The sequence below is a fragment of the Dermacentor silvarum genome, chromosome 4 (genome assembly GCF_013339745.2).
Source record: "Dermacentor silvarum isolate Dsil-2018 chromosome 4, BIME_Dsil_1.4, whole genome shotgun sequence".
NCBI lineage: Eukaryota > Metazoa > Arthropoda > Arachnida > Ixodida > Ixodidae > Dermacentor > Dermacentor silvarum.
The window spans coordinates 12,565,801-12,592,518 of NC_051157.2; the positions used below are offsets into that span (position 1 = coordinate 12,565,801).

Consider the following 26,718-nt stretch of genomic DNA (forward strand, 5'->3'; position numbering starts at 1 on the left):
TGCACATGTAATAGTAGACTGATCTTCCAATGTGAAAAAAAGCATTCATTTGAGGTGCTTGTCCTTAAATTTCCCTGTACTACATTTATTTGCTAAAACACCGTGAGGTTCTAATATGAAAAGCTAGGCGAGTTGCTACGAATTCATGTTAGTAGGGCCAGTGTGAATGGACGGACGAAAGTAGAACAGAAGCGCATATGTCCATTTCTATTCTACTTTCTTCTGTCATTATCACAATGAACTTGCCACACTTGAACCTACCACAATTAAAATTTCAAGATTTCTTGGAGTGTTATTCAAAAGAGTAATGTAAAACTTAATCACACGAACATGCTTTAGTTTCAATTGCAAGCATGATTTCCTTATATGTTGGACTGATAGAAGCAACGGCTCCTGCTCACTGTGATGTACTGCAGAAGTCTGTGATTGTTAAATTAGTGTTCAAGAGATAATGTCTGAGTTACGCATACAAGGATAGCACCACCAGTCTATGTTATGCAGATCAAAATAAACAGCCTCAATACTCTAGAACCAGCTGACGCAATGCCCATGCTAATTGAGCCATGTTTTCATTGAGTTGCTGTGTACATTTGTTGAATGTCTGAAAGCCATGCTGCTTTGAGCACACTCTTTCACGGGTTTTCTTTATACCGTAAAATTTCCTACATGAAACAACTCTTGCAGGCATGGCCACATAAAAGCGGCAGCATGCAGCATACGGAAGGCACTGGAGATCAACCCAAACTTCACAGCAGCTCGTCAGAGCTTAGATGGACTGAGGACGCTGCTCATAGAACGCTGGCACTTCAGGATGTTGAATGACTTGTCAAGAAATGAAGCTTTTCACGATGCCATCAAAGCTGCTGTCCAGAAGGGTCACAAGAATGTGCTCGATATTGGAGCGGGAACTGGCTTATTAAGGTTTGTGTACCTTTAAATACACCGAGCATAATCGTGATCTCCAGTGCTGCATTTTGAAAGCAGGCATTTTCTTTATAAGGGAACCAACTGCCATTTGTGGTCAGTGAGAAACTTCATAATTGTGAGATTGTGTTAGGTGGCCTGCATGGCATTCATTGTAAAATAAGCTCTCCGCTCCACAGACATGTGGCCAGAATCTTATTAAGGTGCCAGAATATTTATCAACACTAAAATGCTTGGTATGCCTGTGAGCAAAGTTCTGACTTGGATGTTGCAGCATTAATGAACCTAGATCTGCTGGTTGCTGTGTATTAACCTAATATTGTGTGAGAAGTTATTGTTCATTGTACTGTTGCACCTTTCTGGCTGTTGCACAGAATCAATTTTTTGACTGATTTGAGAGCATTCTTTTGTTACCTTCATGCCGAATTTCACAATAACATCAATGTTGTACACCATTTTTCATTGGAGTGTTTATTATTTAAAGTTGTGACAGGGCAGTGTTTTAAAATGGGAGCTCTGTTAGGTTCAGGCATGGAAAAGAGCCAAGAACAGAAAGTTGAACTTTTGAGTTGTGTGAGGACATGCAGTTTATAGTTAGCATAGTTTTTACGAACCAACCAGTCTTCGGTCTAGATTTACACGTGTATGGAGGCAGGGCCTTTGTATTAATTTTTTCAGCATCACTGACATACCAGTACATTTCCGTGGTTTTGTCCTGCCATGTTCCTTTTGACATTCCTTTTATCAGATAGCAAAGTGCCAGCATTTGCCATTATCCATGTCATTCTCTTACTTCTGCACAACCAAAAATAAATTGTTATGTTTGTTTTATAATATCCGAGAAGAAAAAACCCAATGTGGGGGGATGCGTCACCTCCAAAAAAACCCGACACTGAAAGGGTTAGAACCTGTGGCTTATGGAATTTTCTTTGCTTGGCGGTGCTTCTAACACAGCTAATGCTCTCTTCGCCACTAATGCCATGCAATTAATACCTCTGGACTGGCTTGGCTTCCCAGCTGATGATACTGCGTACTTGTCTGCTTTCAAGCTCTTTCATGATAATGAGCACAGAGGCATTCTATTGAAGCATCTGATAGCACTGCTTGGTGCTTTTCATTGTTGCTCTAAAAAGACTTACTTTGGCTTAAGACATAAAGCAGTTATGTCTGCTTAAGCACTGCATCATCCACAGGTAGCCAAACATCTGCAGAAAAGAATTTCATAAGAAGAGCAGGCCCATTCAGTTTGCCTGCACCACTGTGAACTAGATCACAGCAAGGCACGAGAAGTTCAGAAATTGTGCAACTCGACTTCAGCGAGGCAGGCACGATGTGACACTCGACACAAATGCCGAGGTACAGACGCGGTGCAGGCCTAATGCTTGTCTGCCTAATGTTTGTCCGCCACATTGGGCACGTGCTTCCCCCTCCTAAAATTTCTTTGTACTAGCATGCAGCCTGCCTAGCCCCCTCTCCTCCCCTCCCCGTTCCCTGAAAAAAAATTCCTGGCTACACCACTGGCGACATGCAACTGGTCCAATTTCATCGGGTTGGTTTTATGCAACTCGGCTGTGAGGGATTTCTAGCCTCTGATCTCATTGTGGATGCTGAAGTCACAATAGATTGCAGCATACGGAACAGTAGCTTTTGATAGTTTTAGAGTGAGTCTGAATAATGATATGCACACTTGTGGTTCTTGTGAAAACTCAATGTAACCTAATTTTTTCAATGGTCAGCAGCTTTTCGGTCTTACAAGTCAGAACACATACATGTGAACTAGCAGTTGTTATGACAGGACAACTCAGTGTAACCGAAGAACAAAGTTTACATTTGTTGGCTTCTTTTCGTGCTCTTTAGGTGAGTGTTCCATTTTTTAGTGTTTCACACCACCATTTCTTGCAGCTTATTTGCCCTCTCTGCAGGTGCAGACAGGGTATACTCGTGTGAAGTGTCCTCGACTTCATGTGAAGTGGCACGCACTGTATTTGATAAGAATGACTTTGGCACCAAAGCCTGCATAATTAATAAGCACTCCACAGAGCTTGCCATTCCTGGTGACCTTGATGAGCGGTAAGAGCTGTTATGCATGCTTATTGCCACCTTCGTGCTCAGTGGAACGTGCTCATATTGAGAAGAAAAAAAAATGCCCTTTTTATTTGTATTACTTGAAATTTCGTATGAAGGTATTACAGAATGCAGTTACCGTGGCATTTTGCAGCTGCTTGTTTAGAATTGACCAATACATCATTGCTAAGTTTCCTGTATTTTTTTGCATAACACAAGGTTTAAACATTAACTATATGCACATGATATTCAAGTGACGGTAACAAGTGACAACTTTGGCCATCACAGAAGTTAATCTGACTGTTGCTTGTCACGTCACCGGTTAATGACCACCCAGAAAGTTTTGCTTGTTGCTGGGACGTCTGTGTACTACATTCCATCCCATTGTTATCACGATAGAAGTTACTGTCGCGGCTAAATGTAAAATTATTAAAAATGAGATGTAATGTTTGCAGATTAGGTAATGCAATCTAGGACAGTAATATAAGAGCTCTATTGCAGTCCATGAATTATTCTTTGATGTTTGCATTTTTTATGAGCGTATGATTGTGTTCAGTTGAACAATGGAAGTTTTTCCAACTTTTTTTTGTGATGACGCATGTCACAATGCAACAGCATAATTGGGCCCATCTGTTGCATTGCTTAGATATCAGGTGCACGCAGTCGACTCTTTATTACCATTATACATAGATGCAATGGCAGAAAAAAAAAAAAGATGAACATGTGAAAGGACACACAACATACACCACAAGTGCCACATTTTGTGTCTTCATGTCCTCATATTTTTCATGCTCAAGCCTCAGTAGTCTTTACTGTTGGCTATAGGTCGGCATACTCACTCACGAGTACACTGACTCATATTGGCTCTACACTCATTTCACAGGCGAGAGGTAAAGTGATAAATGAATGACGAAGGGTGTGAGTGGATGTATGGACGGAAGTGAGTGCCAGTTAATGTGAGAACGAATGAAAGTCGGTGATGATGAGTGGACATAAGTGACTGCCAGTTAGTGTGAGTGGACCCCAGTATGTACATATTTGAGTGAGTGCCAGTGTAAGGGAGTTGACATGAGTATGAGCATTAGTGGTGCCAGTAATTGGGAATGGAAGTGATTATGAACGTGAGAATGAGTAGGAAACTGAATGGGTGCCGATGATTTTGAGGACACATGAGTGTTAGTGATTACATAGCCTGTATGAATGTTGATGAGTGAGTATAGCAAAGTTTGTTTTTTCCTCTTTGAACATGACCAAGTCTTCTCAAGGTGTTAATTGGCATTGATGAGGCAGGTTGGGGATGAGAAACTTGGAGATACTATGTTGAAGCAAAAATATTTACCAAGTCAAACGTGGAGCTTGCAGAACAACACAGATGATAAACAGACAAGTAAACAGCGCTTTACTCTTCTACTTTTCCCGAGTTAAAGCCTAGGACTACTGTGACTACATATGACAAACTGAGTCTCACTGTTCGACCACCAAGTGGTTACGGCCCAGACTGGCGATACATCATACGGAGCTTACCTTGTTGAGAATGCCTTCGTAGTCCAGTTTTTTAAGTAGGCAAATAATTTTGCAGCTGCAAAAGTGATGGCATAGAAGTCTTCTACTTGCTCCTCATCGTCGTGCATCCAAAATGGCCAACCAGTAGCCTTGGTTGTGGTATATGAAGTTGTAGCATCAGTTGCCATCCCGTTTAAAACTGGTAGTCGGTAAGGCAGCATGTTGCAGGGAAATTTCACACCCTGAATGAAATTAGTGCTTTTCAGGTCAACTGCATCACTACTGAAATCAGAACTGCAGTGTCGAGCATGGTTGTAAGCCATCTGCCATTCTGAATTTATATGACGATCTTTCCATCCTGTGTTCATACGCTGGCTAAAGAATGAAAAATAACTCTTTCGAAACTGCACTTTTACACTGAAATACCCTTGAGTGTGAGGTGTGGGCACAGCCTGCTATCAGCTTGTCATCGGCTGCAGTGATGCATATTGAGACTTCACCACTCTGATTGCCATTGTACTCAATGGTCCTGTTGGGAGAAGCTCACGAAATTAAATTTGTCATACGGCGCTCCAACTTCTGCTTTACACTGCTGATGCATGGTACAGTAGGGCTAGAGTTGGCCTTCCCAATAATGCCATTACACTAGTGTAGTTATCCTTGGCCGCCTAATTGCAGTTGCTCTCAGTCAGGTCTGTCAGGTAGACAGATGGTACCTGTGTTCTCTTGGCTAAGCCCCAGTTTGGGCTTAAAACACTTGTGACTGACCATAGGAAACACACGTGCAACCCACTAGATTGCTTCATTATGATGAATAATAGATCTCTCAACAGTCATACCAGTAACAAAAAAGTATGACTGAGCTTGGATATATTCTGTTTGCCATGTATTTTAAAAGAAGTGCTTCTAGCTGCTCTTAGTCATAGCAGCTGGAAAACTTTTCAAGACGTTTTGCATACAAAATAACCAAAAGATATCTGTGCTTGTCACAACCATTTTAGTTACTGGATTTTTTTTTCCTTTCAGCGTCACGCTTGTGGTTACTGAAACATTTGATGCTGGCTTGTTTGGAGAACATGTTCTGAAGAGCCTGAACCATGCCTGGGAGCACCTTTTGAATGTGGAACCATCGTAAGTTAGGTGTTTATACTTACTGCCTTATCTTCAGAAAAAAAGATACACATAACATTAGGAAGTATATATTAGCATGAATATAGATCTGTCAGTGAAATAGAGTGTTAATCACTGGTGATGTGATTGTACTTACTTCGTACATGCACTGTGTACACCAGGGAACAAATAGGAACTTGTAAATGAGCAACCCTGCTGTCAGCTAATTCCTCGTCATGTCAGTTTCAAGGGCACAGGCCCTTGAAACTATTGAAAACACTTAAATGTGAAAATTTGGTTTTCAGGGCCATATAAATCCTGGATTTTATAAACCATTGTTTGAAAATGTTTGCATTTATTTTGTGGTAGATGTAAATATTTGTTTGTAATATTATTTACAGTGGAATCTCGATGATACGATCACGGCTAATACGAATTTCCGGATGATACGAATTTTTCTGTGGTCCCGGCCGAGCCCCATTACTTTGCAACGTGCTAAAGAATGGTTGTTACGAATCGATTTTCGACCCGCGTCGGTTGATACGAATAAACGCCGCCCCTCCGACGGCCGTGAAAGAGAACAGGGCCGCAAAAAAGTTTTAGACAGTTGCCCACATTGGATCTGGTATTTCATGGAAAAAAATAGCTCTACACACATGTTCAGGTGCTGTTCTGAAGGAGAGTTCGCTCTTGGGCTAGTTGGTACATGCCATTGAAATTAAAAAGAGCTCCAACAAACTACAAGAAAGTGAGACACACACAAACGCTGACAAGAACATATTTAGAAAGATGACCCGATGTACAAGAAATTAACTTTAGGAGAGTTTGCTGTTGGGCTTGTTGGTACATGATTTCGAAATTTAACATAGCACTAGGACATGGGAAAATAAAGTGAGACACACAAACATTCTGATCACAAAAGAGCTAAGGACCACCATGCCAGCTGCAAGGCAACATTTGTGTGCATTCTGATAGCATTAGAATCCGGATGACAAAGCTTTCGAAGGTTTTATTCAACCCCACAAAACTTTTGTCAGCTCAATATACTACTGAATCGACACCTATGGAAGCTGCATGTGTAGCAAAAGCTAATTAACAGTTCGGTAGATAGACGGCAAGCTTGAAGAGCTTAAATATGCCTACCTGACATAGCACGCATATATAGTACCAAGCAGAATTCTATTGACAGAGCAATTATACAGACGCTCGAGGCGCATTCGTATCAATGGTGCTGCCATTGTCGTGCATTCCTGCTCCACAGCACATGCTTAGAATGCGCGTGGCAGGTGAGAGCAAGGCTCTCCAAAGACGAGGAATGTGTTTGGCTGCAAAAACGACAAATCGAAGTGGACACACATACGAGGGGGTACCCAGAGGAAACCGGAATAGCGTTGTGCTGGGCGTAGCTACTGTAGTATACTTCTCCCTCTAGGCGAGCGTCGAGCTACTCGTTTTGAGATCATTTCACCAACTGGTGTCGCCCGGGAAGGCTTTATTCGGGTACAGGGATATTTTTCGTCAAAGCAGTTTCGCGCACTTCTCGTTTTTCATGATGACCGATTTAAGTGAACAGTGTGCAGCTGTGAAATTTTGTTTCGTGCTCAGAAAAAATGCTGCAGAAGCTGTTGAAATGTTATACACTGCTTAGAAGGACGGTGATATGGGAAAAACTCAAGTGCACAAGTTCTTTTCTCGTTTCAAAAAAGGGGAAATGTCGACTCATGACAAACTTTGTTCTGGACATTGGTCAACATCACGAACGGATTAAAATTTAAAAAAAAAATTCATGCTGCTTTAAGATCGATGACGGACAATTGAAGAACTGGGGAGCTTATCTGGACTAACTTGGAGCTCATTTCAGTGAATTTTAGCAGATTTGGGAATGAGAAGGGTTGCTGCGAAATTTGTGCCTCAAATTCTGACAGATCTGACTGCAAACAGATTGTCGAGTGAAAACATGCTGTGCTTTGAAAGAACAGCTCCAAAGCTATCCAGAATTTCTTTCCAGGGTCATTACTGGTGACGAGACATGCACGATGCTATTCTTCCGACCCTGAAACCAAACACCAATCAAGCCAGTCGAAGGTGCCATTGTCACCTTGTCTAAAAAAAGCACGTCAAGTAAAGTAAAAAAAAAAAATTATGGGGTTTTATGTGCCCAAACCATAATCTGATTATGAGGCACGCCGTAGTGGGGGACTCGGGAATAATTTGGACCACCTGGGGTTCTTTAACCTGCACTTCAATCTGAAGTCAAGTGAAGTCAAACATCAATACCATGCTCACAAGTTTTTTGTTTTTTTTATGTGAGGGGGATAGTGCATATTGAGTTAGTTCCACTAGGCCAGACTATTACTCGAGCTTCGTAGCGGTACTGAAAAGATTGCGTAACAGTATGCGACAAAGAAGGCCTGATTTGTGGCAGTCGGGTGACTAGTTTTTCCACAACGACAATACACCAGCTCACGCAGCCGTCTCAGTGTGCCAGTTTTTGGCACAAAATGGCATGACTCCGCTGCCTCATGCCCATAACTCACCTGACCTCGTTTTGTGTGACTTTTTTTTATTTCCTCGAATGAAGAGGAACATGAAAGGGCTGCGATTTCTTGACGTAGAAGAGGTGAATAAAAAAACTATAGGAGCTATCAGCCATTGAAACAGACGAGTTTGAAAAATGTTTCCGTGAATGGAATCACAGATTGGACAAATGCATTAAGTATAATGGAGAGTACTTTGAAGGTGATAAGGTTGTTTAATAAGGTTGATAAGGTTGTGGTAAGGACGGGTGTGGACACCCGTTCGTCATCAGGGGCTGTCGGAAAAATTACTGCGCAGATACTTTCGCCCGTACAAGATCGTCAGGCGACTCAGCGATATGAACTACAAGGTCGTCCCTCGGAGTAATATTATGAGTTCGAGCCGACGGCGGTCACAAGCCGAGATTGTCCACGTAGTATGGATGAAGCCATACTATGCCTGCGAAGAAGTGCCCCTCTGATCAAATTTCTCCCACACCCTCTGTCGTCCTTTACTCTTTCTTACCGGCGACCGGGACAGTCGCTTTTCACGTGGGGAGTAATGACGCGAAGTTGCCCATTACGAGTGGCTATCGCCAGAAGTCGGCTGCTCACTACAGGCACCGATCGCCAGAGAGAAGACGATGAATGGCGCAGTTGTGCGCGCGTTCGTACGAGTGTCGGCCATCATTAAACAAGGCTGTTCTCTTTCGGTGAGCTCGTATTAATTATCTTCATAACAATATTACACAAGCCAGGGAAGTTGTAATATAAGTTATGAAACAGATCTACATGGGCAATTCTTTGACGCTGAGCGAGAGGGGAAAGGTGCAGGGATGATTTAATGGCAGTGACACTTTGGTTATGATCATACTGCAAGGTGATGAGGCGCACTGCGTGATTTTGAATGGCTTCGATCAAGTTAACTATCCTTGATGTAGGTTCCAGATTGCTGAGGCATACTCAAATTCTGTGCAAATGAATGTAATGTATGCCAATCCCAAACAGATGTAGGACAAAGGTGAAGGTATGGTTTCACAAAACCGAGTGCTTCAGCAGCATCAGACGCGCGCTCAGGTATGTGGTCTGACCATGCTAGAGTGCTTGAAATGGTGACTCCAAGATAACGATATGATTCAACCTTCACCAATGGCACAGCATTTAATAAATATGCAGTAGCGATTACAGAGCGTTTGCATGACACTTGCATATATACTGTCGAATGTCGATAATTTGGACTCGAAGGGGCCCGAAAATTTGTGTGAATTAAAAGAAGGACTTATTCTTGAAGTATTCATGCACTATAGCATGATGCACGAATCGAGTCACGAAATATCGTGGTGCGAGAGCACACAGCGAGCGAGGTCCACAAAACTGCCCGCGCCGGCCAACGCTCGCTTCCCGATAACGGCAGAAAATGACACTTCTGGGAGCGGGTTAAGCTTGTGCCGGGCCGGCGAGGCCGGCGCGCACGCGTGGTAGCCATCAAAGGTGTGGAAGGAGGGTGGAAGGGAAGCGGATTTTTGCCTCGGCAACTTTTCCGCTTCGGTAGCTCCCCTCGCCCTCCCTCTCAACTCCCTTGTAACTCCCTCACCTTCGACTGTCTCCGTGCGCGCCTGCCGCCAGCTTAGCCCGCTCCCTGAAGTTTCATTTTCTGCCGTTCTCGGGAAGGGAGCATTGACCGGCGTGGGCAGTTTCGGCGACCGGACTGGGCCTTCACCGCTGCTTCCCTCTGCGCCGTAGCATTCAAGGTCAACAAGTGACCAGAAAATACAGGAAGCAAAAAAGATAAGAGTTCACTGCCATTTTCTCCGCGTGGCTGAGGCATCCGGCAAATTTGCGGTACTCGCATGCACACGTGTGTTCTGGCGCGACGCAGAAATGGCAACCTTGCCATTCGAGAGAAAGTGAAATTTCCATCGCGGTTTTCATTTTCTGTTTACTTTTTTTTTTCATCGCGCGCGGCGTTGAGGGGGTCACTCTTAAGTCTTTGCTCTATGGTCAGTTCGGAGATTTGGCGCGCTGCTGAGAGCATTGTCGGAGCATGGTATGTTCGAATTAACCATCGGCGAATGCTTGCGCGTTCGAATTACCGGGCGTTTTCGCCCATCGAAATGCACATAACTTTGACGAGACCACAGCGTCAGTTCGAATAAACCGGAAGTTTGAATTAAGCGTGTTCAAATTAATGAGATTCAACTGCATTTACACTTTTTTACATTTAAATTGCATCATTCACTGAGCCCACCAGTTTTATATTTTGCATAAGTCATCCTGTAATGCAGTTTGGTCGTTAGCAGAAGTTGTCTACAATAGTACACATAATGGCATTTGTCTGCTAGTCACACGTGATTAATGATTCAGAGACGACCAATTTTCACAAATTGCTTGTACCTGTGTTGTCTGCAGGATAACTGGCTTCTGCAAAGTGCCATTGGCAGTTAAAGACACGAATGAGTCATTGCATCGTCAGCATATGCTAGTTCAATCATTTGCCAAGTTTTTGTAACCGATTTGCATATTTTGTGGCAAAATAGATGCCTGTTCACTGATCAAACTGCAATTTGATGCATTTCATAGTTCACATGTCACCACCTAAAACAAGAACAGCCAGTTTTTTGTGATAATCCATCGTCTGTAAACCACTTGCCCTGTCTGATTGGCAGACAAGTGCTGCTACATTTATGTCAAATGCATTGCAGGAAAATTGTGCACAGCCACTCATTAATGTGGCCAGCTGTATAACTTTCTGACTTCAGTATTACAAGCTCTGATAATATCAGCCCTCCAGGTGCTAATCAATTCTCTCTTTTGAGAATTTAGCTTGAACACATTCGTTGTATCTTTGGATTCATTAAAAGGAGACCTGAGTTATATGGCAGTGGTTTTGAGAATCAATGCTCCAGTAAATGAAGCTCTATACTCCTGATTTACGCTATAGATACCACTTTGCAAACACGTGCGTGACCACAGCTTCAATTAGTAGTTGCAAGGATCTCGCTCAAAAAGCACCAATGCTTTGGCGAGCTGACAAAATATTGCATTTTTATGTTTTGTGTTCAAATAAAGAATCTCAGCACTGTCTGTTTCTGCAACAGCTATTGTCTGTAGTTGTCCTCTCACATAGCTTCTGCAGTGAGGCTTTTGAAATTTACCGTGATAACTGTCAGGAGTTCTTCCCCAACTTAAGATTGAGTGTTCTATCTGCATGGTATTCAGCCAAAGATTGCAGTATGTTGTAAACAAAAATAAAATAAAGATGGAGCTGCTGCCATTCATGGCCACTATTGCCAAATTGTGCAAAAAAGCAGCATGTCAGACATGCGAAAACGAGGATTTTAATCCCGTGACCTTGACAGTGACAGCCGATTAGGTTACCACAACACTACGGCAACTGCGTGCAGGGCAGTGAAATGGATGTACAAGTCAGTGATGATTGATAACATTGTTCAGTGCCCAAATATGCTATGGAACTATAGTACCATGCCTCCTTCCTTAATGTTCGTTAATGTTGGACAGGAGTTTGCGAGCACAAACTGTTCAACATGTATTAGTGTGGTCTTGTGCTTGTGGTGCCATCTGATGAAGGTGCAGCAAACCATATACAGTCGAACCTCGATATAATGAAAATGTATGTAGTGAATTATCGGATATAATGAAATAAATCTACCATATGCTCCAAGTCATCAGCTATCATTGTAATAGTGTGGCAAGTGTTGAGCAGGACTACTGTAATTTTGTTTTTAAGGAGGTCTTTTGTTTTTCATAGTGCTATTACTAATTCTTTTTTCCAATACTGACTAGCTAATGTCTCTTTTCCAGAGCATGTTGCCAACCAAAAGCCACCGTGATTCCTGAAAATGCCGAGGTGTTTGCCTGTCTAGTTGAAAGCCAATGGATCAGGAGTGGTCAAAAGTGAGCAAGGCCTTGTCATAATGTTGCTTTTCTTACTCTTTAGATCTGTCTAACTGAGGATTTTGTTTTTACTACAGGACGTCTTTCTTTCTTCTTCTGTTTCTTCTTTTCTTTTTTGACTAGTGTTGTCGTTGCTGCGCATTGTTGTTCTGCACAGCTTTACGCAAATAAGTGAGCTTCCATATTTTATTTTCAACTGAAAGACATCAACCAGGGGTGGAATTTTGCCTTGCAGCAGCCCCGGGAGCAAGTGAGACTTGAATTAGGATCAGGTTTGGAGCAGGTGAAACATAATTTTGGAGCACCTAGGGTGGCTAGCTGCATGCTTGCAGGGTCGCCCATGTTGTGCTATGCTTCAGCCAGAGTGTCAGTAAACAAAGAAGACTTCAACTCACATATGTTAGAAGCAGAGCAGCAGTGCAAAAATAGCAGGTTGAATGACGCGAATGAGAGAAAACCTGCAGTGCGCCAATGCTGCAGGTATACGTGCACTGCATAAAAAAAACAAAGGTTTTACGCTGCATGCTGTGATGAGTGTATACAGCTGCTGTGGTAAGCACAAGGAAGCAGCCTACATATGGGTATCCAAGTCCTGGCATTCACCTTGTGAATCATATTTGTCCTCTGTCTTCACAGAGGATGAAGGTTTTGAACAATATTAATTCGCATACTCGAAGCATGAGCCCAATGCAAACAGAACTGTCATGATGCTCATTAGTAGTTTCATGCATGGAGCTTTATTATCAGCCTCGACAAACTGTAATACAGTTAAACCTGCTTATAACGAACCTCCATATAACGAATTCCTGGATATAACGAAGTTTTTCGATTCTCCGCCGTTACTCCATAGAAGCACATGTATTTGAGACCTCTACGTAACGAAGTGCCAGCGGGAGACCCCCTCGATATAATGAATTTTCCCCTCCGCCCACCTAGAGATTTCGCCCCAAATTTTGTCATTTTTGCGCGAGCAGCAACCGGAAGCACCTTCTCCGCCGCGATGGAATGCAAAGCGAGTGCACGTGTGCGTGCGTGCGTGTGCGAGGCGGCCCTGCATCCCTCGACCCGGCGATCTTGCCGCCGCGGGCGTGACCTTTCCCCCTCCCTTCATTCAAATCTGATCCTGCCGCTTGCTGCAGCTGGCCTAGCCTGCCAAGCCAGCACACTCTCCTTTTCCAGCTGATGTTGCCGACGCGCTGGTACACGCTGTGGCACAACGCGCTGTCAAACGCTGGCGGCGTGTGGAAGCGCCGCTGGAGAAGTGAGCGAAGTGACCTTCGCGCTGTTGTCTATCGCTTCAACGCAAACTGAGCGCCGAGAACACACAGCACGCACAAAGCTACGAGCCGCCGACACCTACACTGCTAGACTCTGCCCCAACGCAGATCGCTTTCAAGATACGGCCTGCGCGACAGCGCGCCGCCCTGCTATCCCTCCCCCCTCGCTCCCTCGCCGGTGCCTCGAGTGCAACAGAAGAAGGCACGCTTCCTCCCTGCTTTTCTTGCGCGCGCGAGATTTAGACGCGGTCGTCGGCTACCCTCGCATGTTTTCACTCGCACATACAGCATACGGCGCGCGGCGACTGCGTTATCGCCCTTGGACTTTAGGGTACGGCCACGCTAGTGGCAAAAACACGCAGCAAAAACGCGCGTCAGGAACGCGCGGCAACGCGTCATGCCGCGCGCGGCAGAAGCGGCGTGCCGCGCGAAATGGGTTCTGTGGCAAATGCCGCGTGCCGCGAGATGAAGAGCGACGAAGGTGACGTCACGGAGCCATCACAACCGGAATGCCGCGGGTCCGCGCCAGGTTTTCAATCGACGATTGTCGTCTCTCGCATGAAACAACGAGCGCTCGCGGTGTTGTTCGCCCGTTCGGAGAGCACGGGAGATCTTATCGCGCTGCCGCGTGGCGAGACGCGCGTGCCACGGTGGCCTCGCGGCAAGGCGCTGACGCGCGGCAACTTGCCGCTCGCTGCATGACATGACGTGCGCGTTTTTTTGCCGCTAGCGTGGCCGTACCCTTATATACGGAATATCTATGAGCCAAAACCAATTTTAGGGCCACAACGCGTCATGGACACCATCTTTATATAGCAAATATGGATCTCAAGGGCCATACTTTTGCTGGCGGAAACCGAAAATACGTCATAGTTGTCGCCCCCGGCACTTTGGGCGGCCAATGCCATCGTCAAGCTACCAAGCCAAGCGACATGTAAAGTCAAAATGGCCGCTCGAGCCGGCGCGGGGTGGCAGTTCGCAACGTATGATGCGGGAACACAGTTGCGACGCAACAGCGGGGTTACCAATGCATTAAGTTCTAAGGGAGCTGTGCCGGGACCGGTCGAAAACGACGTAAGAGCCGCGAAAACGCAGGCCCCGGGAACGTAACAGCGAGGTTCTACTGTAACACTATACGACGCTACGACGCCATCGTGACGCTCGCTCTTCGTTTCCGATGCCTCGCACTTGTGCGAAACGACACGCGTCCACGCATCCGGTACCTGGTGTGACATTCCGAGGATGAGTGCTTCGACGAAAACGGAAAACGGGTGCGCGTTACAATTGAGGGCGCATTAGAATCGAGTAAGTACGGTAAACATTTATTTTTCGAATTTTCGTGCCGAACCTGCATATAACGAAATCCTCTTAATAACGAAGTTTTTCGGGAATTTGTCAATTTCGTGATATCCAGGTTTAACTGTAGTAGTGCCAAAGCTTTGATATTGTGATATACACATGCGTCGTTTTCTTGCAGATAAAATGAATCTGGGACATTGTATGGCAAAGAAGAGCTGTTTTAAAAGCTCACCCTTGAATTCGAGAGCAAATAAGCTATGTTAGGGGAACCTAGCCCAGGTCAGAAGTGCAGGTTGCTGTGAAAGGAGTGTTGGCGTAGGTTTCGGTTCCAAAACAGAATGCCTGTTGAGTCTGCTCAACACACAATGTGTGCACAATGCTGTTGGCGTTGCTTCATTGATTCATTGCAGTTAAGGTAAATCTGCTGTTTATTTATCATTAGACATGAAGGTAGATTTATTTCTGAAACCTGAATGGCCAAACGGTGATGATCGCCGAGTCTCTTAAGATAATTCTGCCTCGCAACTGTGCCGTAGGAAAGATAATATATATGTGACCACTGTTGCGAGAGCACTATGCATTTTGAATACAGTCAAACCTCGATATAACGAAGTTGTATTTGCAGCGAAAAACTTTGTTTTTTGTTATATCGAGGTTTCATTAATTCAATGGAACTAAGATGGGGAAATAAAAATAGTTTGTTACATCGAGGTTTGACTGCAACCCCTGTAGTCATGTCATGTTACAGTACTGATGTCCAGCTAACAGCCGGTGGCATCATGTTTCATGGACTTTAATAACTTTGCGGCTAGAGAGGTGGCAAAAGCATGTGTGCGTGCCATCACTTAATACAGCTGCCAGGAAATGCCCATAGTACACTTGAGCTGCTTTTCACCCACCCTAAAATATTTAGAATAAAGTAAGATTAGCACATCATTTACAGTGAAACCAGAATGTATCATCTTGGAACAAGTCTTTACTCGTGGCGCAAGATAACCAGTTATTACTTTCGGCGCAATTCACGGAATATGGTACAAGACGGCACAAGAATATTCCTATGTCAATGGCGCAGCTGTTTTGCCCCTGCACCTTCTGGTAAAGTGTTTCACAAATCGTTGGTAATTGAAATATACATAGTCTTTTGGATGCTTTTTGGCCTGAACTATTTAAAACAGGGGTTCTCAACCCTGTTGATCCCAGGGAACCCTGCTAAGCTTTATCAAATGCCAAGGAACCCCCACCTAGTAGATATGCTAGGTGTAGTACGCAACACGTCTGGGGCCAGTGGTAGTGGTGGACAGGCTATTTTGATGGTGACGGGCAAACCACGTGGTGCAAACAGGGCGCAATTACCCGCCGTGGTTGCTCAGTGGCTATGGTGTTGGGCTGCTGAGCACGAGGTCGCGGGATCGAATCCCGGCCACGGCGGCCGCATTTCGATGGGGGCGAAATGCGAAAACACCCGTGTACTTAGATTTAGGTGCACGTTAAAGAACCCCAGGTGGCCCAAATTTCCGGAGTCCCCCACTACGGCGTGCCTCATAATCAGATCGTGGTTTTGGCACGTAAAACCCCATAATTTAATTTTTTTTTTTCAGGGCGCAATTGTTATGAGTCAAGACAAGACAGCATTGTAACCAAGGCGTGCCAACAAAGAATGACAGTTTTCAGTGCATATCGCACAGGGAGACTTATAACCTATCATCACAAGAGGTCCTAGAATTAGTGCCGACTCTACTGTACTGTAAAACCTCGTTAAGCGAGATTTCGCGGGATGGAAAAAAAAAATGTCCAAATTAACCAATTGTTGTATTATTGAGGGTATGAAGGAAATATTGTCATATTGTCAACACACTTTTATTTACTAAATGAATCAGTAAATCCTGTATCTATTTTGCACTAAAGCAGTGTGGAAGCTGCAATTCTCATCATCTCGTGAATAAGCGCTCACGTGGCGAAGGCCTTGCGACTTCCTTCACAGCGTGGCCGTGGCGAGCTTCTTAATCTGAGACATGCTTTTCACCACTGCGCACACATCCTGATTATTCTTTCACCAGTGAGCTGGTCGCCAACAAATCGTCCATCCATCTCGATGTAGACGGTGTTATTCATCCTTGACATCTTTGCACTGAGTCAAAGCAAACTACTGTTTGCTGTAACCGCTGTGGACGAAACCGTGGCCGCTACTGACGCGATCATAGAGGGTGACCTTGCATTTCTAAAGACAGGTGGCCAACGCACGCTCCAAGACAATGAAACTACCATTTTCTGCAGCAACTGCGGACAAAACCCCGGTCGCTATCAATGTGATCATGGATGGTGACTACGTATTTCTGAAGGCACGCGACCGACACGCGCACCGAGTCAAAACTAAACTACTGTTTGCCGCAACCGCTGTGGACGAAACCATGGTGGCTATTGACACGATCGTGGATGGCGACTACGCATTTATGGAGGCGAGCTGCAGCAACTATTTGCAGCGAGCGGCAGCAATGTCAAGATGGTGGAGAGACAATCTTTTACAAAAGTCGTTTTCTTCTCTCCCAGTGACCAATGTCGTCTTTGTCGCATTGCTCGTAGTCTCGTGACATTATATAGCCATTACTTTTTATGGCTATGCATAAAAGAGTTTTGACCACATTACGATGTTAAATATAGTAATGCAATCTCGGCATATCTCAGCATGCATCGCCACGAGGAAACTTCAGAAAGCCTGCACAATTTCATATTCATATGTATTCGTGGATGGAAGCAAACAGCCTGTGATTTCAGATTTTCCTATTCTAATGGAATTGTCTGTACTTTATCAAATGTTTCCATTGGAGACATATTGGATGCATAATTTTCAACAACTAGTGTTCTGCCTCGCGAGATGTAGTCGGCTTCAATCGCACGACCGTAATTGATGTCACTGCTCATTGGCTTGAAACCTTATTTCAAGCCTAGTTTTCGTGACCATGTGAATTGGCCTTGATGGAGGTACGTGGCCAGTCACCAACGCGGTGTTATGCGCGGCGATAAACACAAGAATAAACACTTTACAGGCACAATTAGGCACAAAGCGTTCTGGCGTTGCTGTCATTCGGGTATCACCTACGATTTTCACTAATGATTACAACGATGCGGACTCTGCCTGCGCTCGATAGCTACCGTACTAGAATGAACTGTGTTCCACTGCTACGTGCATTTAATTTTTTTAATCCTCTGCCTATCTACAAATGGGAGAAATGTGAATGAAGTGCAAGAGCTTAGATGCGCAGCCCGTTTTTGGAGGCTGGCTGGCTACAATCTTTTGGCGGATTAATTGCGTAGCTTGCACGCATTATAATGCGCAGTTATTAATTGCACAGCTAGCACACATTATAATGGGCTTTTTGACACTCAGGCATGGGTAATACAGGTTCCTTGGATCGAGCACACCTAGTGTTCACCGTCTTGTGACTTGGTGTGCACAGAACCAGGGAATATTTATCACTGGCTCACAAAACCTTGAGGAGGGGCTTGCGGAACCGCTGGGTTCCACGGAACCCACTTTGAGACCCCATGATTTATAATACTGCAACTACAGGCATTCATTCAGAAAGGCAACAGTCTGTCAGAATCCACTTATTCTGAAGGGTAGATTGATGGCATGCATAGATGGGTAAGTGCTACATTGTAGTGATACTGAAGAACCAAGCACTGTCAAAAATATGAGATAGAAAGCTACTTATATGGGCAAACTTGTGCCCAGAATAGCAAGTTAATAACAAATCACAATGGAGGCGGCAAGCATGGTCATCAATCGTTGAATTTAAACTCCCTGGTCAAGTTCATCTGCTATTTATACACATGTACTACTTTCCAGAGTAATCGCTGGTGCTTGTCTGTATTTAAGAAGGTACAGCACTCAGTGGTGGTCCAACTGCGCCATTTGCCCCATTTTGCTACAATTCTACTCGTCTGCACCTTCCTGCGCCCACTGAAGTGCAACTTGTGCCAAGTGCGCCAAAGCGCCACCTTTGCCTTGGGCGCTACGCGGACATCGCTGTAGCATTGCCGATCCCTCCGTTTGTGGACAGACCCGCGGCTAAGCATTCCAAGCATCGGCGACGCGGACTTTGTGACCAAGCTTCGCGCACGAAATCCTCGATCGGACACGCGCTTAAGCCTTTCAGCACCCTATGTTTCGGAATTCACGACTAAGCACATTGAGCGTCGACTCCTCGAGCCCGCAGCTAGGCCATTTCGCGCATCGGCACTTCGGACTGCGCGACTAAGCACATCCAGCATCAATCCTCGGGCTCCTGCCCGCGACTAGGCATTGTTATTGCACAAAATTGTTTTTCTGCATTTCTAGTCGCTTTTGTATTACGTCTGATTGTATAAAACTATTCTCAGTAGTCTACAAGTGCTATTTACATATGCAAATAAAGACCGTTTGCAACGTTTTCTGCTCTGGGCACGCAAGCTAAATGGCTGCTTCTGTTTTGCTTGTGTCTATTTGCTCTAAAGAAGTACTTAACGATTGTGTAGTAGTAATAAGCTGCACCAGATGTCATGCAGTTGCTTTTCTCCTGCTCCAACTGATCCAAAATGCTAAATTTTGTGCTACAGAACTGCTACAAAATGCTAATGTGGCTGCTTCTAAATTTCTACAAAACAGCTTTTTTTCCTGCTCCAAAAATTGCTCCAATTCTTAAACTGGCTGGACCACCATTGAACACTGCATTCCATTTAGAAGAGTCTTTTGCTATAGAAACAAAGATAACATTTAAGAAATGTTGCATGCATGTACCATAAAATACAGATCAAGCACACTCGCTTGTACAAATGCTCCCAATTCTGTTATTTGAGAATTTCAAGTTCTCTGTCACTACTGAGCAAGTACTGCACACCCCCCCTGCGATCCTTACCCATCCGCATACTTGCCCTGAAACTGAAACAATGTGTAGATTTCGGCTGGACTTCTTTGCGGTAATCTAAGTGGGCCTAATGTCAGCCATTTTCCACATTTAAGGCTATAGTTTCAAGGTGGATACATTCCTGCCAAATCCAATCTAAGAAAGGACTGCTTCCGCAAAACGCTCACTTTTTTGTTATATTCATTTGATGGTGCATTGCATGGTAATGGCATCGCACCGTGAAAAAAATATATTGAAGTTGTGGAATGGTATCCGAAAGCTAGACGTGACATCTCGCCACTTTGATATTGTTTATATCAAGAGGATGCGCCAGTGGATGCATAAAGAGAGGATGCCAAAAGGTAATCCATGAAAGCTCTCGCATCCTAACTTTGTAGCCACTGTTACAGAAGAGACCGTCTCACACTCGTTTAAACATTGTGGCATTTTCAACACACTCAAAGCTTTTGAGTACGGCAAGCTGTTTGGCTGGCTCTTGTTGGTGCTGTAACTTCATGATAATGCAGGCCCTACTCCTTTGATTTCTTTTTTGGTTCCGACAATGAAGAATCTTTTGACGGCCTATCATCACCACCTTATCAATAAATATATTTTGCTGCTGTTTACTTCTTCTGCCAGGAGCACTGTTTCGTTGTGATGTCTGGAGAATTGCAACAAATTACCCTCCTGCCTATAAGTGAGCGTTATTACACACAAAAAATGGCAGAGATTTTGAATAGTTTCAGGAAAGAGCAGGTAATATTATGAATGAAACTAAGCTTTCTGCTGCATGTGCGGGAATAATACAGTAGAAATTTGTTGATACATTCCTGTTTGTTATGTGTTGCTGGCTCTTACGCTCTGAATTGAAAGCCCGACATCGAAACCAAAGAATAGGTGGTTGAAGGCACAAACGGTCGCCCCACAGCTGTGCATGTTTGTGGACACTGTCGTGGCCTTCAATATCTTGTATGGTAACTTTCATATATACATGGCTTTGCATAAACTAAAAAAACGGGCTGCGAGTGCTTGAGGAGAAGCTGTCTTCATTGAACATTTAACACTGCAATGGAAATCATGAGCTTCAGTTTGTGCAATTCACAACTTACGACTCCACAAAAAAGGTTTTTTAATGTTCATTCTAACCTCCAGGCAGCTATAGTGAGCTTTATATTCACTATGTTTTCAATAGTTGTTGGCATTCTACTCAACTTGAAATAAAGTTTAGTGAGAGAGTAGCTTTCTGCCTCATCTGTACTGTTGTGCAAGCATTATCACATGTGACATTTTCTCAGATCATGCACTATTTTTATGTAGTCCCTTAAAGAATGTATCAAAGGGGTTCTGCAGGGGTTCTCAAGCATGTTCGTTCCAGGGAACCCTGCTAAGCTCCATGAAGCACCGAGGAACCCCCCCCCCCCCCCCCCCTCAATTAACCGTTAATGCCTTAAAGGGAAGCTGAATCACTTTTCAAGAAAAGTGAGCTTTCAACAAATTATTATAGTTTTTCACCCCCTGAATATGAAAATCATAGTTGAACAGGTCAGAAGTCACCACTAGTTGGTTTAATTTACCAAAAACAAGCTGCAGCGTCTGCGGGAGACGCCGCGGGCCGTTTAACAGGCTCTGATGGCAAAGCCGATCATGACATCATTATAGGTATCAACGAAGAGAGCTCTTGCATGACCCCTGTATTGACGTCATCCTCACACCCGGTTTTTCGCCGCTACGCTTTTTTTTAAAACCGCGATTGCGCCGCTGCTAAACGCATAATCGAGAAAATAACTGCAGGACTTTAATTATACTGTGTCAGCCTTCCAAACCACCTTAAATCTTCAAATCCTAAACCTCTTCAGCTTCCCTTTAAGAATGTCGAATTATTGCACTTAGATTTTCATGATGACAGCATTCATTAGTGACTGGGCTGGTTCACTTACTATGCTTAAAATGTGTTGCAAAAGATCGTTTCAGTTTTTTTTTTTTTTCAAGTGAGTTGTATGCAGGAAAATACAATAAACGATGCCTTTGTACTACTCATTGAACATTGCTGCGCTCACTCAGATTTGTAATTGTGTATTCTACAGAATGACAACTTTCTATGCTATGTGTTTTCCAGGGTTAGCAGAGAAGTGCTGGAGAATACTTTGAAGTTGGAAAATGTTGAACTGAATGCTGCAAGTGATGATGAACAGCCGTACGACTCAGAGAAACTCAGCCAGGTGAAGCATGGCTTCCTGAGGCTTTCTGAACCTTTTCATCTGCTCTCAGTGGATTTCAACAATCACAAGGTATGTCGGTAAGCTTTGGAACACAATCTTGTTTAACACACTTCGCTTTCATGACCATTTTTTTTTTCACTTACAGTTTGCCTCTGTGGTATAAAATGGGTTATGCATCTTATATGTGTGTATATAGTAGCTTGCTTTCTACAATTAAATCCAGCAGGGCTTCTGTGGTAATTAAATCCAGCAGGGATCCAGCTGGGAAGTGGCTTGGATGTAGCCTCACTTTTAGCAAGTAGTGGCATCTTGTTGAGCACTGTCGATTGGTATGCAAGAGCACCACAGAACGCAGAATAGATCAGTCATGCTGAAAGCTGGCCAAAAGGTGTCCTGGGGAAGACAAGCCGGGTGTCCAAGTAATGCGCATCTTGTGGGGGAACGTTGACACTGCAGGATGCATTTTGTCTACAAAAAGCAATCCATTCATTGGAACGCATTGTGTTATTGTGTGAATGTTGTGTTATTTTTAATCATCATCATCATAGTGTTACGTTTTTTTTAATCTGTTATCTTTTCCCCCCTACAATAATGCCCATATTAAGGCGCTGTAGGTATCTGAATAAATAAATTGATTAGATTAAAAATAAATAGCTATTCAGTGCCTTGCAGAGGTCATTCACTGCTTGGATTGATTCTGTCTATGTGACTAGTTCCAATATTTCTCATGGCAGTTGGGATCGCGAGATGGTTAGCGCATTCTATATGGCCTGCAGCTCAGTGAATAGGCATTTTTCTGTGTTTTCATTTCTGACATTACTTTTCTTACAGGAAATTCAAAATCTCATCAAAGGCATTCAATGGAGAGAGAAAGTCTGCTGCACCCAGTCTGGCATTCTGGACGCTGTTTGCTTGTGGTTTCGGCTCAAAGTTGGAGATGCGTGGCTGGACACAGGACCGGACTCAAACAGCTGCTGGGAACAAGCCATATTCACAGGTAACCGCGTGGCACGATAAACCACAAGAAAAGAACCTTTTCCAGTTATTCATATGGCATTGTCCGCATCCGCATTTGCGTTGAAGTAAACATTCCATTCTTGATGGCACCTTCGATGGTTGCTTTGTTCTTCAAGATACGCAAGAGCATCGACTTCGGGATGTTGAACTTTTTTGCCTCCTCCCTCTTGGACAGGCTGCTTCAATCGAGCTCCTGAAGAACTTGCAGCTTCCTTTCAAGCGACAGTGCTTGATGCAGCCGTTTCTTCATGCTCTCCATTGTGCCAAAACAACCACCTCACGTAAGCATAAGAGTTTCTTACTATATTACCTACAGGGAAACCTGGCGCAGCTGCGCTGTTGTATGCCTGGGAATGCCTGTTCAGTCGATCCTGGATATATCGATGGCGCCAGATTTCCCTCTAGGTAATATAGTGAGAAACTCTATGCACATAGGCACAGACATAGGCCCAAAACAGACCTGTACAAGCCAGGATGGCTGCTGGATTGGCTTGTCCCGAGTATGGCGTTGGCTATGAAGAATTAGTATTTCATGTTTAGAGTTTATGCTCTTTAACTGTAGGTAACAAATAAGTAGTGTTTCAATTAACTGAAGAATTTTACTGCGCCAGACATAAGAAACCAACCAAATAATCCTATCTAATTCCATTTTCAGGAATTTTCGTTTTACCGAGTTTCGTTTATTGGGAGTACACTGTACAAAAGTGCTCCGTTCACCTGTGTCGATCTTGAGCGCTCATATTCAGCCTAGGCGAGCTTATACTGAGGATAAAAAGCACAATCTTGATCCCATGAAACCTAGAGATTATAATTACATGTTACTATTCTTATAACTTTTACAAACATTTGTAAACATGCATTATTCAAGGTGTCTTTCTTTACTTAAACATTTAAAAAATGGTTTTAGCATCTCGCATCAATCGGTTAGCAGCTTTCCTGGCATACTTTGTATCGTTTGTGCTTGCAACACTTGATGTGTCAATGTGAGCAGAAAGTTTTGGCTATAATTACAATACCTGCTTATTGTGTTGGAGTGTGTTTACTACAGTATGCGAATTAAAAAAGAAAAAGTGGCCTCTTGTGAGCCCAGCAACGCATTGTGAAGCAGTGGCTTGAGAAATAAGGTTTCTACCTTTCAGACCTCACAAGTGAATTCTACGTCAGTTCTTTTACCATAATAATCGGCTGCACGTTTCCAATAGGCAAAACAGGTCTGGTGTGTGAAGAAATTATAGCGCATATTTCAATCCCTATTGGGTGCCTAAAACACATTTCTAGCACCTAAAAATCCAGCTTCTAGTTATGAAATTCTTCTTCTAAGCACAAGGTCTTAGTTTCGACTTCCGCCCACTGCAACCACATTTTGATCGGTGTCACGAATTTCGGTAGACCAATGACAGACAGGGACAAGTCGCACGTTTAAGAAAAACATTCATAATTGAAAAAACCAACAGCAAAAAAAACAGCACAAGACAAACAAGGTACAGCACGAGATAATTGTACACATTCCCCAAATTCCTGAGGTATCAAAATTCATAAGTTTGAAATATTTACATTGCGTCCATCGACGTGGCCACGTCACGTCGTCGTCGCTGCTTCCGGCGACACATCGTTGGGCCCGCCGATGTGTCGTAGACTCGACGTCACTGTGTCCGACGTTCGGCCCGCAGTTGGCCTGGTCAGGGGGTCAGGAAGGTGGGGTGACCGAGGCACCTGAATCGCCTGGTCAACTCCGCTAGCCTGCGGATTGTAGCCGCAGGGAATCCGGGAAGCAGCGCCGTCAGCCTGTAGCTGCGGCTTCCGGTGGGACATCCACTCAGCTCGCGGGTCGTAGCCGCGGCAGCTGAAGGACAGCTTCCACTGGGTTGCCACCTTCTTCGCGATCCACCCCTCCTGTCCGGCCTCCCGCTCCTTCTTCTCTCCGTCATTCCAGAGCATAGCTGTGCTGCTTTCTTCTGCTACGTGTCCCTTCTCCGCCTTGGCCACGTAGCTCTGCGTGCACTTTTGCACTTCTTTCATATATTGTATTTTTTTTATTCAGACGCTCTTATTTTCTAACTTCATTTTTCTTTATTTTTTTCCACCGACTCCTCGTTCTTTCTTGTCCTCTTCTTATCTTCTGCTTTTTCTTCTTCGTCCTTTTTTCTTGATTGGCTCATGACAATCAGGATGAAAATGTTTGCGTGCTTGTATTTAGGTGCACACTAAAAGGACATATTAAGTCAAGCTAAAGTGATAGATTAATGCTCAGAAAAGTCTAAGTTGTCAGTATCACAGAGAACAGAGCTTTAGTAAGTGAAAAATTGAGGCACATGTAGCACACGATTTGAGGCACAGACCTCTACCTGTTCATTAGAGTACTAGCCCGATGTCGTCATGTCACCTCATTTTTGCGTCATTAGTACTCAACCACTGATAATAAAGAGATCATTGCATTGCATTATGAGATGGAAGAAAGTGGCACTAGTCCACTTCCAGTCAACATTTAGAAAAAAGAACTCATTTATGTTATGGTTGACAATAATGCAGGTGTAGTCAAAAGGTTTTGTTTTTGGTTGACCCTACACTCCCACGTTTTAGTAATTTCGGTATGAAGTGGTGATGCGCTGGTTTTGCTGCTTGTGAGGCTCATATTAACTGTAAGCAGCAAAACATACTGCTTCCATGCGTTGTCATGAGATGCTCTTCGCATTGAACTTTTTAACATGAAAGTGTTTTATGCCGCGTTTCACGACTGATTTCCTGCGACGGATGTAACAGATGTGACATCGGCTCTGGCGCCGTCGTCTAGGAGCGCTGAAGCGAAGTACTGCATCGTGACACTAACGAGCGCCGACAGGGAGCCCTTGGGTTTTCACAGCGCAGCGGAGGCTACAATGCGGTATAGTCATAGGATAAAGAACCAAGTGTAGCCTCGTGCATAGAGTTTCATACAATAATTATACAATAAACAATCATACAATAAATAAACATTAAAAGTGTCCGACGGCAGCATTCAAACTCGGGACCTCTAGTACAGAAACCCAATATTGAAACCATTATGCCACGGACGCATGCATCGACAAGTGACATAAAACGCCCTTATGAATTTATCAGGGGCAAGCTAGTCATTGAGACGCTTGGCGCGTTTCGATTTGGCCACCTCGCCAAGCTGAACCGTTGTAATTAGTAGCGATTGTGCGTGTTCGCAGCGTCTTTTGCACTTTTAAAAGTATAGATTGCTCTGAAATTTATGGCAATGAAGGCATATAAAGCGCAATGAACAAAGCCACAAGAACGTTTAAATCCACAAGCACGAAGATCAGACAAATCCATGTACTTCTGTGGCCTCGTGTAGGCAGTTAGCGTCAGATTAGCCTGTGGTGCCTCGTTGCCTACGGATTGCGGCTTCAACGTGCATCAGCAGTGCATTGCCTACAGCTTCGCTTGCGATGGCGTTGACGTTGCGAGGCAATGACGTTGCCTGCCAAATCTCTCTTTGCTCCGGGGAGAGACACGCGAGCATGAAGCAGAATGCCTTTGCGCGTTCGCGGTGCACGGTGCTAACTAAGGAGGTTTTAAAAAAACCTCCTGAGTGCGAACTCTGCCGCTGGAATTCCTGCAGCTGTGCGCATCGCAGCTCGACTGGCTGCCGCAGCCACTACGGAGCCGGACCAGAATGCTCGCACCTTCGCTGAAGCCACTTGCCAGCAGGATGGCGCTTGCCAACAGGACGCCGTAAAGCCCCTTTAGGGCACCGGGCGCCAAGCAAATCTGCAACACGGTTGCCGGCCCGCAAATCGCACGCATTTTGCTGCAGCGGACCATGAGTTCACGAAACAATCATGCAACAGCTTCTGTGAAGACACGTTTCATTTTCGTGTTCTACCGATTCCTATGAAAGAGGGTCAACCATAATTTTTTACACTAAAAGCAGTAGCGCAGGCTCTTGGGTGTCATTTTACTCACTGATGGCAGTACGTACAAGAAAGGGATGATGACGTATGCAGCA

General features: G+C 44.3%; 1 protein-coding gene across 4 annotated transcripts in view; it reads left to right on the forward strand.

Annotated features, from left to right (window-relative positions):
- Positions 1–26,718, forward strand: part of LOC119449462 (protein arginine N-methyltransferase 9-like) — a 36,715-nt gene that overhangs the window by 1,197 nt on the left and 8,800 nt on the right. For 3 of the 4 annotated variants that reach the window (XM_049665219.1, XM_037712638.2, XM_049665221.1), the window contains exons 3-8: positions 685–921; positions 2,827–2,994; positions 5,518–5,622; positions 11,940–12,032; positions 21,608–21,779; positions 22,542–22,707. In XM_049665219.1, coding sequence (XP_049521176.1) covers positions 685–921; positions 2,827–2,994; positions 5,518–5,622; positions 11,940–12,032; positions 21,608–21,779; positions 22,542–22,707 — 941 coding nt within the window. The remainder of the gene's footprint in view (positions 1–684; positions 922–2,826; positions 2,995–5,517; positions 5,623–11,939; positions 12,033–21,607; positions 21,780–22,541; positions 22,708–26,718) is intronic. The other variant, XM_049665220.1, reaches the window with a different exon arrangement.